At 48.0% G+C, this 13,289-nt stretch overlaps 8 protein-coding genes across 8 annotated transcripts; 4 read left to right on the top strand and 4 right to left on the bottom strand.

The window, feature by feature from the left end:
- Nucleotides 1–33: 33 nt before the first annotated feature.
- Nucleotides 34–216, bottom strand: GUITHDRAFT_65349 (hypothetical protein; the record flags this gene model as incomplete). The annotated part of the gene is made up of 1 exon (XM_005838948.1): nt 34–216. A coding segment is annotated over one exon (183 nt), but the record flags the coding sequence as incomplete, so codon positions are not given.
- Nucleotides 217–1,101: 885 nt separating this feature from the next.
- Nucleotides 1,102–2,098, top strand: GUITHDRAFT_150656 (hypothetical protein). Its single transcript, XM_005838947.1, has 5 exons — nt 1,102–1,552; nt 1,615–1,642; nt 1,688–1,728; nt 1,777–1,846; nt 1,901–2,098. Exon 1 carries the CDS (start codon nt 1,143–1,145, stop codon nt 1,392–1,394), a length of 252 nt encoding a protein of 83 aa, XP_005839004.1. The 5' UTR covers nt 1,102–1,142; the 3' UTR covers nt 1,395–1,552; nt 1,615–1,642; nt 1,688–1,728; nt 1,777–1,846; nt 1,901–2,098.
- Nucleotides 2,099–2,644: 546 nt separating this feature from the next.
- Nucleotides 2,645–3,388, bottom strand: GUITHDRAFT_65483 (hypothetical protein; the record flags this gene model as incomplete). Its single annotated transcript, XM_005838946.1, has 2 exons — nt 2,645–3,047; nt 3,096–3,388. The coding sequence occupies 2 exons, from the start codon at nt 3,386–3,388 to the stop codon at nt 2,645–2,647; spliced, it is 696 nt and encodes a 231-aa protein (XP_005839003.1).
- Nucleotides 3,389–6,944: 3,556 nt separating this feature from the next.
- GUITHDRAFT_65513 (hypothetical protein) lies at nt 6,945–7,504 on the top strand (the record flags this gene model as incomplete). Its single annotated transcript, XM_005838945.1, has 2 exons — nt 6,945–7,329; nt 7,386–7,504. The coding sequence occupies 2 exons, from the start codon at nt 6,945–6,947 to the stop codon at nt 7,502–7,504; spliced, it is 504 nt and encodes a 167-aa protein (XP_005839002.1).
- A 960-nt stretch (nt 7,505–8,464) lies between these two features.
- GUITHDRAFT_150655 (hypothetical protein) lies at nt 8,465–9,154 on the bottom strand (the record flags this gene model as incomplete). The annotated part of the gene is made up of 1 exon (XM_005838944.1): nt 8,465–9,154. A coding segment is annotated over exon 1 (457 nt), but the record flags the coding sequence as incomplete, so codon positions are not given.
- A 729-nt stretch (nt 9,155–9,883) lies between these two features.
- GUITHDRAFT_101932 (hypothetical protein) lies at nt 9,884–10,737 on the top strand (the record flags this gene model as incomplete). Its single annotated transcript, XM_005838943.1, has 2 exons — nt 9,884–10,026; nt 10,083–10,737. 2 exons carry the CDS (start codon nt 9,884–9,886, stop codon nt 10,735–10,737), a joined length of 798 nt encoding a protein of 265 aa, XP_005839000.1.
- A 137-nt stretch (nt 10,738–10,874) lies between these two features.
- Nucleotides 10,875–11,665, bottom strand: GUITHDRAFT_101931 (hypothetical protein; the record flags this gene model as incomplete). The annotated part of the gene is made up of 2 exons (XM_005838942.1): nt 10,875–11,547; nt 11,604–11,665. 2 exons carry the CDS (start codon nt 11,663–11,665, stop codon nt 10,875–10,877), a joined length of 735 nt encoding a protein of 244 aa, XP_005838999.1.
- A 959-nt stretch (nt 11,666–12,624) lies between these two features.
- On the top strand, nt 12,625–13,269 carry GUITHDRAFT_101930 (hypothetical protein; the record flags this gene model as incomplete). The annotated part of the gene is made up of 3 exons (XM_005838941.1): nt 12,625–12,863; nt 12,913–13,037; nt 13,097–13,269. Coding segments are annotated over 3 exons (537 nt in total), but the record flags the coding sequence as incomplete, so codon positions are not given.
- Between the last annotated feature and the right edge of the window lie 20 nt (nt 13,270–13,289).

Below are 13,289 nucleotides of genomic sequence, written 5' to 3'. Positions count from 1 at the left end.
AAATGTACCAAGATTTGATTCCGGGTTCCTCATTCAAGCATTTTCCGCAAAAAAATCAGGTCTCCTAAACTGAGGTAGCTTACCCATGTATGGGATAAGATTCATCTGTCGAGCGCGCTTCACGCAACGAGCTAGTTCTCGCTGCTTCTTTGCGCATACGAACGTCTTCCTGCGCGGCATGATCTTGCCACCATCAGTGAGGAATCTGTATAGAAGAGTAAACTCTATCAAAACCAAAAAGAATGCAAAGAATATGGACAAACCTTGAGAGCAGGGCGACGTTGGTGAAATCAATCTTTGGTCCTTTTTTTCCTCCAAGAGGACAACCTTTTTGCTTCTTTTCCTCTCGAATCTTGCTGTAGTCGACGCGAGTGTGAGGAGAGAGATCCTCTGGGCTGTATCTCTGTCCTGGATAGAACATGCGCTTTGGATTCAGCTGTTGAACAAGATCTTCACTCCATTCTTCGGTTGACTGCGATGTTGGCTGTGGATCAGGCTGCGGATCACTAAGACCTTGATGAAAGCCGGCATCAACAAGAGACTTGAGATCCTCTAGCGACATGCATTCTCCTTGTAGAGTTTCTTCTATCATGTGGGCAGGAATGTGATCTATTTCCAGGGCTTTGAGGATTTCCTGCACCACCCTGGTGTAAGCCACAAAACTATATGCGCATCAAGTCTTACCGGATCATATTGCGGTCTTTTTTTGGACAATCTGTCGGAACCCTTCGCAACGACTGTCTTCCTCATCTGTGACATCTTCGGCAGAGGTTCATTCTGAGACGCAGACTTCCTCTCATCACTCGTCGGCTTGTCGTTACCAGGACCTGTGGCGAGTCCTCGAGACAATGTTCTGCAGCCCGGCAGGGGGAGCAGAAGAGCAGCATAGCTTTTGGAGGAGATAGCATGGGTAAGATATTGAGCACGCGAGAGCGAGGGATAGGATCCCCCACGGCGAGCGCAGACGCGCGACATGGCGGCCACGGCTGATCGCAGCATGTCCTCGCACCGTGATGACCCACCCACCCCTCACCCTTTTTCCTACCCCGCTTTTCCCAGTGCGCACCTCTGATGAAACCACCCCATTTTTACCTTATTCCCACCCCACCCCCCAACAGCGTAATGCGTTAGCAAGGAGCAGAATGCCGCGTCTGTTTGTAGGAGGGCTGGAAATGGATGAAGTTCACCGACCTTGTCAGAGCGGACTGGCGGAAGAGAGAATGAGCAGATATGATAGGTTTGATGACGAGCTCTCCTCTCCTTCCACCACCGATGACTCAGTGGACGAAAGGTTCAGCGTTTTTCTAGAAATTCATTTCCTAATTTCACTCCAAGCAATGTGCAAAATATCGGCCAAGACTCGTCTTCAGCGCTTCATACGATTTTACCTCTGATATCAAAGCTAAATCTCAATCTAAAATCTCCTTTTGAACCTAAAACCATCCAGACGGTTTGTGAAAATTTCCTGCCTTCTCCAACAAGTCGAGGTTGTAAAGCTTGAGTGGCAGGAAAGACGATACAAGGAGCATGCATCAAACATGGGGACACAAAGGTAATGCCTTTTTTATCTTTGTTCTATAGTTCCTGTGTATATGTGATTTGCACCCAACTCAGTGCGTTGAGAGCGAATACACACCGATCGGTTAGCTTGTGAATAAGTTTCAGTATTCTCATGAGTATCCAACAGACAATGGAGACTATGCCATCACATTTATACCATCCCAAACGGTTAGAGCTTTGTGTTATTCCAAATGTTCTAACGAATCACATGCGCAGGCCTGCCAAAGTCTTGTATTTTCATAAAAATATGAGATCTGTAGATAGAGCAAACCGTGTTGCTCCAGTGGTAGGCTTTTAATCAGCATTTTTTTGTCCGCCCTTGTCTCAAACATTTTTGCAGGCTCGCATACAGGCGACAGTATTCGAACCACCAGCATATCAATCATTTTTACTTTCACAGTCTACGTTGTCTAAGTTAGGCGGTTACAATGCGCTGACTGTGCACTTTTGCCACAGAGCATGTATTTCCACAGCTCGTTGTAAAGCGACGCAACCTCTACATTACATGGATATGGCATGCATACGACAACGAGCACAGGTGATCAAAATTTTGTTTAATCCAGTTTTTCGATGATTAAATTGTTGCAGGAAATTCTTGGAGGTGATGGAGGGAATCACCATCGCAAACACCTTCACCTAGAACAGAATGTCAGACATCAACAACCTTTTCGAAGAGGTGAATTTTAATCTTGATTTTTGTCTGTGGAACCTCACAATGAACAGGAATCGGTGTTATGTGCATTCGTCCATGTGAATCACATGCTTAGAAGAAAGTATGAGTTGTGAGCTTTTATTTGAATTATTCATGCAACACGAAACCTTTTATGCAGTAATAGTAACAGTTATAGTCATAATAGCAGTAGGATGCAGTAGGATGCAGTAGGATGCAGTAGATGAAATCAACATTGCATCTACGTGCTCTAAGAACGCTAGCCGAGTCTAGGTAGGGTCACATGCCCGTCGCAAACAGAAATGATTATTTGGGGCTTCGATGTTTGTTTTCTCGACGAAATTTTTCAGCCCCTTAACTCGCATTGCATTCATGAGCAGCTGCTTGCAGCTTTTGCAGAATCTATCAAACCAGTCAAGGGAACTCAAACTGAAACAAAAGACATACCGTATCGAAATTTGGTCGATGATGAGGGTTTTTATCCCAGCACTCTGCAATGAGAGACTTGATGGATGCAGGGAGGCTGCTGATCATCGGTGGCCGGATGTTGCTTCGATAAACTTGCATGGCGATTTGCGATTGATTAAGTCCTGTGCTGGCATACGGAATCATTGCTACGAAGGTCTCCCAAACAAGTATCCCATAGCTGTATATGTCACAGCTTTTGTTGTATGGACATCTGATTCCAAGCATGTTCGATATCACTTCTGGCGCCATCCATTGTGGTGTACCCATGGGGTCTGTTGCGGTGGGATTATTGGTACACATACCAAAATCTGCGACCTTGGCAACCATATCCTTGGTCATAAACACATTCCTGCCGATGAAAGGTCAAACGCGTTTATCAGAGGAAGGCAGTACTTACAAGGATTTGATGTCTCGATGCATGAAGCCCATATCGTGAATGACCTTGAATCCCAGGGCACATTCCTTGCTGATCCGCCAGGCTGTACAACGATCAAATCGAAGCCTTTTCGTCGAGTAACAATCAAAAAGCGATCCACTTTCACAAATCTCCGTCAAAAGCATTATGCCACCATTCTCCAGAGTAGTTTTGGCGCCAAGGAGAAAATGGCAATTAGGATGGTCAAGCTTTAAAAAGAAATCGACTTCCCTCAAAGTGTCAGCAAGCAGGTGTGCATCTGGATTGCCAAGCATCGTTTTGGCGGCAACACTAAATCCTTCATATTTGCCTTTGTAAACTGTTCCCTGACCACCTTGTCCCAGCAATTTCTCTTTTACAAATTTGGAGGGGACCACAACCTTGAACCTCGGAGGTCTATCAGACTTTGGCGGTTTCAAGATTGAAATCACTTGTTGATTCACAGTTCTTTTGCCTGGAGAATAACGAGTGGGAGCGAACTGCGCTGTTGGGCACACCAGAACATACAACAACTTCATGAAGCGGACCAAATCTAATGCAACCTGCCCGCCTGCTGAGGCACTTTTTTGTGCGATTTCACCAAAAAGACTCTGTAGGTTTGGGGGCACAATGCCGAATTGGGAATTGCAAAACATTTCCAGTTCGTCATAGGTTAATCTGTTGTTATGATCGGCATCAAACGAGCGATAGCAGGTGTGGATGTTGATGAAAGCTTTCTTGACTTTGGCTGCCCCTTCTGTCTGATGAACCAAATCCAAGTATGAACCATTCTGTGTCATCATAAAACAAAGGTAACAGAACTCATAGAAATCAAGCGTTTGATCCTGATTCAAATCAACTTGATGAAATGCATGTTGAAGTCGACTTAAGGTGTCAAGCCTGTCATACCCTGGCCTCGTCGGTGGAATTGCATTTGTGATCTCTGTGTAATCGACAAAACCATTTCGATCCTGATCAAATCGAACAAAATCTGCTTCGAGGACGCTGAATGCACTGTTCAGTTCTTTCCAAAATTCGCTATTTTCTCCAACAGCTGCTGATCCTGGCGTTGCCTTCGCAGGTTTGAATGAAATCCCACGGAATTTCCCTGATATACTTGAACCAGGCATTTCGCAAAGAACTTCATAAATCAAGTACATAAATGCTGGAAACTTGATCTCGGACTCGCCCTGTGGAAAAATATTGGTTAGATGTATTATGTCTTCACATTTCACAACCAACCTGGGGAGGCTGAATGAGATCCGATTCGTTGAAGACCTTTTGATAGAAGGGCACTGTCTTAGGAAGCTGATCCGTGAAAAAGGCATCCAATTCCTTCTTTGAAAGACGCCTGTTGCGATCCGCGTCATATCGAATCATGGAAGTTTCCATCAGATTGAATGCTTGATGCACAATTTTCGCATTTTCCGTATGTCGAAAGAATTGTGAATAATCTCCAACATTTACCCAATAATACAACAAGCATATGAATTCAGAGAAGTCCAGCGTTCCGTTTCCATCAAAATCGATCTTTTGGAAAGCATCTTCCAGCTTTTCCATGTCAGTAAACCCGACAAGCGAAAGCTCGCGCTGAAGCTCACGGAACATCAAAGTTCCAACTCCATCGTGGTCATAGTTTGCAAAGCGAAGCTCCATGATCTTGAAGGATTCATGAAGTAGAGATTGAAGTGAAGAATCTGCAGGGGACGCCACGTACACCTTCCCTGCCGCCCCTCCCTTTTGTAGGTATCGTTGCATAATGACTCGAGGCAGTTGTTGAGAGCAAGTTGAATGTGTCACAGTGTTGCTGCTGTTCGTCAAGTTCTGCCTGCACTGACTGTACTACTCGTGCAGCAGCTTTCCTTGGGCCAAAGTCCCTCGCAGCAAACCTGATCCTCTTGTGCTGCCGCGGATTTTTATTTTTCTTTGGGGTGTAATGGATGGGGTGGGTTGGGGAAGGGGGTGGGCCCAGGGGTTTGGGAGGGGTCAAGGGAAGGGCCGCACTAGATTTAGGACTTCCCAGGCGGGGAGGGATTTGGGGGTACAACTCAGTAGTACTACTACGGTCAGGTGGGTAGTACTACTGAAAGATCCTGCGACGCATCGTACTCTCTACTGGTAGCCTGTAGGAGTAGGTAGGGGTCACCCGGCGGCGTCAGACCTACCGTGTGGGCCCTAGTGACCTCAAAGGACCCCCCGGCCGCAGTCTCAGTCAGTACGGTAACTGACGGACTGTCTTACTGAGCCGTTGAGAGCGGCAGCGGCAATAACTGACTCAGTAGTAGTTAAAATAATAATGCGACTGCCAAGTCTGTTTGTAGGGGCCCCTCTCCGTCACTGAGAGCTCAGCCGCCCGCGGTACGGCAGTGCCGTACTACTAGGCCGGTATCATATTGGCCCCTGTTTGTACCAGCCCTGGTACGGTAACATCACGCTTGTGCGTAACTCTTGGCGGCAGTACCGTCAGTACTATCCATTCCAGTACGGTACCAGACTAACGACCGTACTGTCATCGGGTACCGGGTCACAGACCATCGGAGCCGTCCCCGTAACGGTCACCCTGCCGTCCGTACGCCCGGGCGGTAGAACGGTACTACGGCCTGACCCGTCACGCCGGACTCCGGCGAGCCTCCGAGTCCGCCGGGCGCGCCCGGGCCGGGCGGCGGCCGGGCCCCCCCGCGGTGGAACTTCCGGGAATCGCCGTCGGAAAATTGAAGGGCCCTGAAACCGTTGAACTTCGAACCTGAACGCCGGGGGCATCTGCCGCATGATCATCCGCCGGGAATAACTTAAATACTTGAATACGTCAAGTTGAACCCGGTGACCGTCGGATTGAAAGTGGTCCGATCATGATATTCCGGTGGCAGTGGCCGGGCCCGGCGCGCTCACTGGCCAACGGGTTGGCCGGCCGGGCGCCGCTCAGCGGAGCTCGGAACGGTCCGATCTGATCGGAGTGCCCGACTCGACATTCAGGAGGCTTTTGTGGAAGTCGTTTCTTAACAAATCCGACGATCATCCGATATTTGTGATAGTAATTCGTTTCTCAGGCCGGGGGAGGCCCCCGGGTGGATACCAACGGTCAACTCCCCCGTTTTTAGTGCCATCATGCCATGATAAGAGTCACTGGCAAGTGAATAAACCGCCGGACTCGGAACTTGGAAAGTTTTCAAAAATGCTTCGATCAAACATCCCATCATGCCATGACCGCCGCTCACTGTCATCAGGCGGCAAGGTTCAACTGCGGCAATTATTGCGGCTGTTCAACGGTTTGTCATTGAAAGTTACTGGCCTCTTCCGGTTGCACTGGCACCTCACCGGGCATGCGGCCGCAGTGCCGCGGCGGCCCGGGAGTCACCGGGCCGGCGCCGGCCGGGCGCCGCGGGCGGCCCGGCATATAAACCTGATAGAAAAAAAAATGTGTAGTACGTTGAATCCGACCGGTACTACGTAGTAGGACGCGGGGCCGCCTAGATCGTACCGTATGATAGCTCAACTTTTCAACTAACTTTGAGCTCAACTTAGGTTTCTCCATGCTGTGAAAGTTCAAAGTTTAAAAAATCGGTCAATGGAAAATCGGGGATGGCCGCCAGTGTGGCGCAGGTAGGGATGGCGATGGCGAGGTAACTGCAGATGTTGCTGGCTCTGAAGCCTGGAATATGAAATCTGCAGCCCATGACTAGTATCTGTTTCAAACATTCGATTCAATTTTTAGTCTTGTACTTTGCAATGCAAGATCCAAATCCAAATGCCATCGCATTAAGCACTTCTTTGGTTCCGTTCTCGAATACGAATCCATATGCAGACAATTTCAGATTGAAAGTTCGTCCTGTTCTTATCGATGGTGAAAGCTTTATGATACGGCAAAGCTGGGACGAGCGTGCAGATGATGAGCCGGAACCTACGGGCTTGAAATGGACGGGAGCAGCTGTATGGGATGCCGCTATTCTGCTATCTGAGTACCTTGCAAAGAATCCTGAGCTTGTGAGAGGAAAGCACGTGCTAGAATTAGGAGCAGGACATGCACTTGTTTCAGTCGTCTGCGCAAGATTTGGAGCGAGAAAAGTGACAGCAACAGATTATGATGAGCGTGTACTAAAGTTGGCACGTGTGAATGTTGACCACAATGTGCGAGGAGACAACTCCTCCCAGTGTGTAGACGTCAAACAATTAGGATGGGGAACAAATGATATAGAATCGTTTGAAGCGTCATCTTTTGATCTTGTCGTTGGGTCCGACGGTAAAATCGTTTTGTCTATCTTCCACTGTTCGGGTGATGTGATTATTTGTTGGCAGTTGTTTACAATAAGGGATTATTCAAACCGCTTATCGAAACGATAGACAAACTCCTCTCACCGGAGGGTACTCTGATTCTCGCATACAAGCCCAGGTTGATCATTGCACATTCATTTTAAACGTTCGTAACTCGCTTTGTTTCAAAAGAGGCTTAGACGAAGAGAAATTTTTCTTCTGGCTTAAGAAGAAGTTCCAACAGATTAGCAAGATAACTCCTGCCAATTTGAACAGTGACTTTATCAACTCGTCAGTATTCATCAATTTGTACAGAAAGAGATGACATGATGTCTTGTCATGGAGCCAATAAATGATCAACTAATCGGATTTTTTTTGCCCAACGTGCGTCGTGTAGTCACAGTTCATGAATTCTCCATTGCTCCTTTCTTTCGAAAAGCAATTTGACACATTTTCTCCATACCCAGCAGCAGCTTATCAGATTTCTGTAATCTTTGCTTCAAAGCTTCGTTCTCCATATTCATTGTACCCAACCTATTCTCGCGCTCTCTGACTTGAGCCTTCAGATATGTTTCACGGTCTCTGAAGACTTCTTGCTTGTTCTTACCTAAAAGCATCAAAGCCCGATTATATACTCGAATTATTGTTTCAGAATGCTCCAACGCTTCTTGAGCCAGCTGCAGAATAGAAGACCTTAGCTCGTACAAGCGATCCTGGACGTGCATCTCGTTGATAGCACGGAATTTCTCGTACTCTTTCATTTCTGTGTACAAGAGGGAAAGATATTCCTGAGAGATCCTCTTGGACCCATCTTGACTGATCTGCTTCATCAATTGCTCCATCAGTATAAAAATCTTTTCCTTCGCTTCAACGACACTCCATGAAACCCTGACCAGAGGGATGTCAAACGTTCGGTCAGATCCCTTCTTCTTGATAGTGAGCGTCACTCTCGAGCCAACCACGTCAGTTCCACTCACTTGGCTCACGATCGTCGCCTCCGATGCACTTTCGCCGTCCACAGCGACAATCTCATCTCCTCGATCTAGCATACCACAGACATGAGCGGGGCTACCTGGAATTACTAGCTGCACTTGAAGAGGCCTGAGATCGGCCGCATTCGAGTTCATTGCAAGGCGAATTCCTATAGTCGTATTGAATCCTCTTCGCTTCACATTGTCCTGCAGAAGGTCCCAGTGTTCTCCGAGCTGGTTGGATCGAACGAGACTCTGAATAGTTTGCAGGTAGGGTATAGGACTTGAATCTGAGTTGAAGGAGATGAAGTTGGGAAATAATTCTGAAACTTCAGGGTCGTAAACATGTCGTTCGCCTTCATCCTTGTTCTGAAAACTTTTGTTTGTTATTGAATCTGCTGAGGTTGAACTCCGCAGATCATGCAGAGCTTGGCAACGCCTCTCAACTTCATGGCATGCCACTTCTGCCATGTTTATGAGACTCTTCATCATCGTCCTGAGCTGAAGGATGTGCATTCTCATTTCCTGTTCGTTGCTGCTCTGTGACGAATGCAAATCGTTGAGAACGTCGTGAATGTCTTGCATCGGCAGCATCTCTTGGATAACTTGCTGGGCCACACTCTCATCCCTATGGATGAAAGAGGCAAAGGGCATCCTTGCTAACCGTATTTAAATGTACGGGATGGACCAAATGGCCAGTGCGAGCTAAAGGTGGGAAAGGATGGCTGGAAAGAGGGGAAGGGCAAGCAAGGACGGTGCAGAGACGTAACAAGAACAGTGAGCAGCCTCGGTGGCTGATGGTAGAAAAAGGGTTGTAGAAACTAGATGAGCATGTGCGGGGATGCTGTGCTCGCCTTTGACCTTGTGAAAGGGACCTACGAGAATATTTTTTTTTGATCCTCCAGCGTTGTTTGGTGGCTTGCTAGAACACGTACAGAAGAGTGCGAGGGTTGGATCACCTCTACGAATTTTTCGTACCTTTTCTTTTGGCTAGCATACGCATGCCGGACTGCCATGGTTTCAAGTGCCTTCGGATATTCGTCGGATATTCGTCGGCTGAATTGATTGATCCCATGGCTCTGCTCCTCTCCAAGAGACTATTGACTTCTTTCATCGCTTGGTGATTCAGATTAGCTCTATGAAATTTTCTGCAAGGATCAGAAAATGTTGAACCAAGTGAAATTGTTGAAGCAATTCTTTTCTCTTGAAAGTTTAGACTCCGAGAGCCACCTCAGATACGACTTCCTTTCCTCCAAGGCAAGCAAGGGACCTTCCTCCTGCTCTATTCTGCCTCTCCTCTTCCTCCTGCTCTACTCTGCCTGCCCTCTTCGTCCTGCTCTACTCTGCCTCTCCTCTTCCTCCTGCTCTATTCTGCCTGCCCTCTTCCTCCTGCTCTATCCTGCCTCTCCTCTCCCTCCTGCTCTATTCTGCTTCTCCTCTTCCTCCTGCTCTACTCTGCCTCTCCTCTTCCTCCTGCTCTACTCTGCCCTGCCGTGGCAGTTCTCAAACCACCCTCAGGTTTTTGAGAGACCCAATTGTTTGATGGCCCTTGTCAAATTCGGACGCCTTTTCATGCAACATTCAGCAAACGAGAGCAGGGAGACGTTCAATGCCGACATTCGCGAGTACATGCTTGGAAAAGAGCGACTTAACAACAGAGCTAGGCTGCCAGAACTGATCACTGATGTTCCCACACTTCAAACACAAGTTGCTTTGTGAGTTGGCGGAGGTTTGAGGCTCTACGGCTTTGGGGGTCTCATTTCAGTTTCAGGTTGCTGCGATTGGATCGTCAAAAAGAAGAAGACCTCTTGAAGTTGAGCAAAGAGTATGACACATGCAAAGATAAAGAAAAAACTCTGGAGTGCACGCTTTGGCTGGATTGGCTGCTTGTTCAAATGGATGGTCTTAATGCCGAGAGAACGAAGATAAGCTTGGCTATCAATCGGCTCCATGAAGCTCAAAAGATGGTGTCAATATTACAAGATGGTCATCAAGCTCAATATGGTTGCCATGTGACTTCAGAACACGATAGAGCAGGGTCGGTGATATCTACGTCGGAGAAGGATGTGCGGATCTTGCAGGACATCGGTGAAGATGACGTGTTCAAATTGGACGAGATTGATTCATCGACAGACGAGACAGCAAGGTCATCAACAAGTCAAGATCGACTTGCTCCGCTCAGACAAGAATTCAGTAGCTTCTTGTCGGAAGGTTCCAAGAAGATGCCCAGCAGCAGCAGCAGCAGCATCAGCAGCAGCATCAGCAGCAGCGCCATGGATCAGCTTGGGCAGTTGAGCAGCTTGTTATCAAACCTTCAGTTCACTCCTCGTTCCAAGTCTTCAAGTCACAAGTCCCTTATGTACTTCGAGGGGGATCAGTCTACTGACTTGCGCCTTGAAAGCGGCAGGCGTCGTTATGTCTTCTAGTATTTTCGTGTAAGCTTAGACTGCGTATGTCCTAACAGTCAACTTTTTGCAATTTATTCATGCAAACGCGTGATTCCTCCCAGTTTCTCGACTTGTGAGTCTGCAATTTCATCACTTCTGACTGCGCTTCGATCACTTCATGAGCCCGCAAGGTTGAAAAGTTCTTTGTACACTTGTGGCATATGTTCAGATTCATTCCCTGGCATGGTTGCTCGGAAGAGCACATTCAACTCTGAGTATGTCGTTTCTATTCCATCCTGCAACGGGTCTATAGCTCCTGCCGCAGACAAACATAAGCGAAGTCTATTTCCAGCATCAGGAGCTTCGCGCAAAGGCTCTTCGGGCAATGGGATGACGATGATATGATACCCTTTCTCTACACATGCACCTTTGTCATCGGAGAGGGTTTCAACAAGCTCTACTATTCCTTTCGCTGCCGGCGCTTCCCACAACTTTTTCCAGGGTCCAAGTTCGTTATCAGGGTGATCATCGCCCAGCTCCTTTACAGCTCGTTTTGCATCTTCATACCCGCCTTGGCAGAAAGCTTGGATTGACATGCGACTTAGATCAGCACAATTCACATCCAGCCATCTCTTAGCAAGTGGGACTGAGTTGATGCCTCGATTCCACCAAAGTTTCCCTCCCGCCTGCACACACATATCCAGTGCCGGCATGAGGTATTTGACTTGTCCATCCTTCGTCAAGGCCCCAATAGCTGGTCGCATCAGAGGGAGAGGAAGATCCGTCGGCAACCATGCCTCGTCGAATGAGAAGGGATCTACCCAACCACTTTCTTTTCCATAAGATGCACTTGAAAAACGAAGAAAAAAATCAGACATATTTTAACGATTAAGTCCCCATTTTACCTGTTGAAGAAAGGCCTCAATTCATCTTCAGAAAGAATCCACTTTTGAAACGATTCTGTCATGCTGATGGGAAGCCTTTGTTCCTTTTTAATGTTTCCTACATCGATGGTAACGTAGTTCATAAGTAGTTGTCGGCGATCAAATTTTGCTCTTTTTACCAAGCAATGGCTGAGCACGCAATTCCTAGTTGGGACCGGTAATTTGCAAGAGAGGAAGCTTGATGAAAGCTCGACATGCATGAGCATATGAAACATCAGCATCGGCATACAGACACGCTTACGCATTGAGCAGTGCATCTTGTCCTTATGCCACGAGTATCCACGGGTATCATCAGGAGTATCATCAGGGTACCCGGTTTAGTTCAGGGTTTAGTTAGCCTCGGATAGCCTGGTTTAGGGTTTAGGGTTTAGGGTTTAGGAGGCGCCGTTATTTTCGGCAGCATGGCTCCTCGTCAGGTGTAGGGGAAGCCGCCAGGGCGCCAAGGAAGCTGCAAGCAAGAGGTTTGTATACTTCAAATAGCTTTCTAAGTATGGTTCTTCAGTATGATGAAAATGTTCGCAACCTGCTGTAGTGAAGAGCTTCGCGAAGCGTTATCCGAACAGCAGGACAGCGCCGTTATTTTAAAGGCGCCGTTATTTTCGGCAAGGCGCCGTTATTTTCGGCAGGCGCCGTTATTTTCGGCAGGCGCCGTTATTTTCGGCAGGCGCCGTTATTTTCGGCAGGCGCCGTTATTTTCGGCAGGCGCCGTTATTTTCGGCAGGCGCCGTTATTTTCGGCAGGCGCCGTTATTTTCGGCAGGCGCCGTTATTTTCGGCAGGCGCCGTTATTTTCGGCAGGCGCCGTTATTTTCGGCAGGCGCCGTTATTTTCGGCAGGCGCCGTTATTTTCGGCAGGCGCCGTTATTTTCGGCAGGCGCCGTTATTTTCGGCAGCATGGCTCCTCGTCAGGTGTAGGGGAAGCCGCCAGGGCGCCAAGGAAGCTGCAAGCAAGAGGTTTGTATACTTCAAATAGCTTTCTAAGTATGGTTCTTCAGTATGATGAAAATGTTCGCAACCTGCTGTATCGGAGATCATGCCAATACACGCAGAGCGGACTTGTGGATGCCTCTGTCCTCGAAGCTGATCTCGTCGAGAGGGTGAAGAGCTTCGCGAAGCGTTATCCGAACAGCAGGACAGCCCAGGCTTGCAAGGCTGTGGAGGGATGCACCCCCGACGCTATCGCTGAAGCCATCCGCTCGACATGTCAGCAGGCACGACGTGAGTTTCTGCAAGAAGCGATGACTGGATGGAGTGACGCATCCCGAGTCCAGAGAGTGGTTTATGCAGCAGATTGAAGAAGCCAAGAAAGAGAAGGTCGAGACATACACCGCCTCAGCAGGCAACGAGGTGACTTCCTTCATCTCCATGACTCTCCTGGGCATCCGATCTCCTCGGTGTATGTCAACCATGAAGAAAAGCTGAAGAAGAAATTTGAAGAGATCGGACTGATCGTAGACTCAGTGCAAGAGAGTAAAGCAATCATGTGGAAGGCTCCGTATAGACCCGAGATAGCGAGTGCTGAGGAGATCCCGGTGACTGTTTCCTTCCTCCGCAATGCACAAGCGGAGAAGCTCTGGCAGGGAAGAGAGGACTTCGCGATCGATGGTCGCAAGTTCACAGCTGTACATGTGAGCATCGTGCACGATCG

Source organism: Guillardia theta (assembly GCF_000315625.1).
Source record: "Guillardia theta CCMP2712 unplaced genomic scaffold GUITHscaffold_9, whole genome shotgun sequence".
Taxonomy (NCBI): Eukaryota; class Cryptophyceae; order Pyrenomonadales; family Geminigeraceae; genus Guillardia; species Guillardia theta.
The sequence above is the reverse complement of the archived record's forward strand: the minus strand, read 5'-3'. Positions and strand labels throughout refer to the sequence as shown.

Excerpts from the sequence above, each read along its gene's own strand:
- GUITHDRAFT_150656 (XM_005838947.1), top strand. The coding sequence starts at position 1,143 with ATGCCGCGTCTGTTTGTAGGAGGGCTGGAAATGGATGAAGTTCACCGA.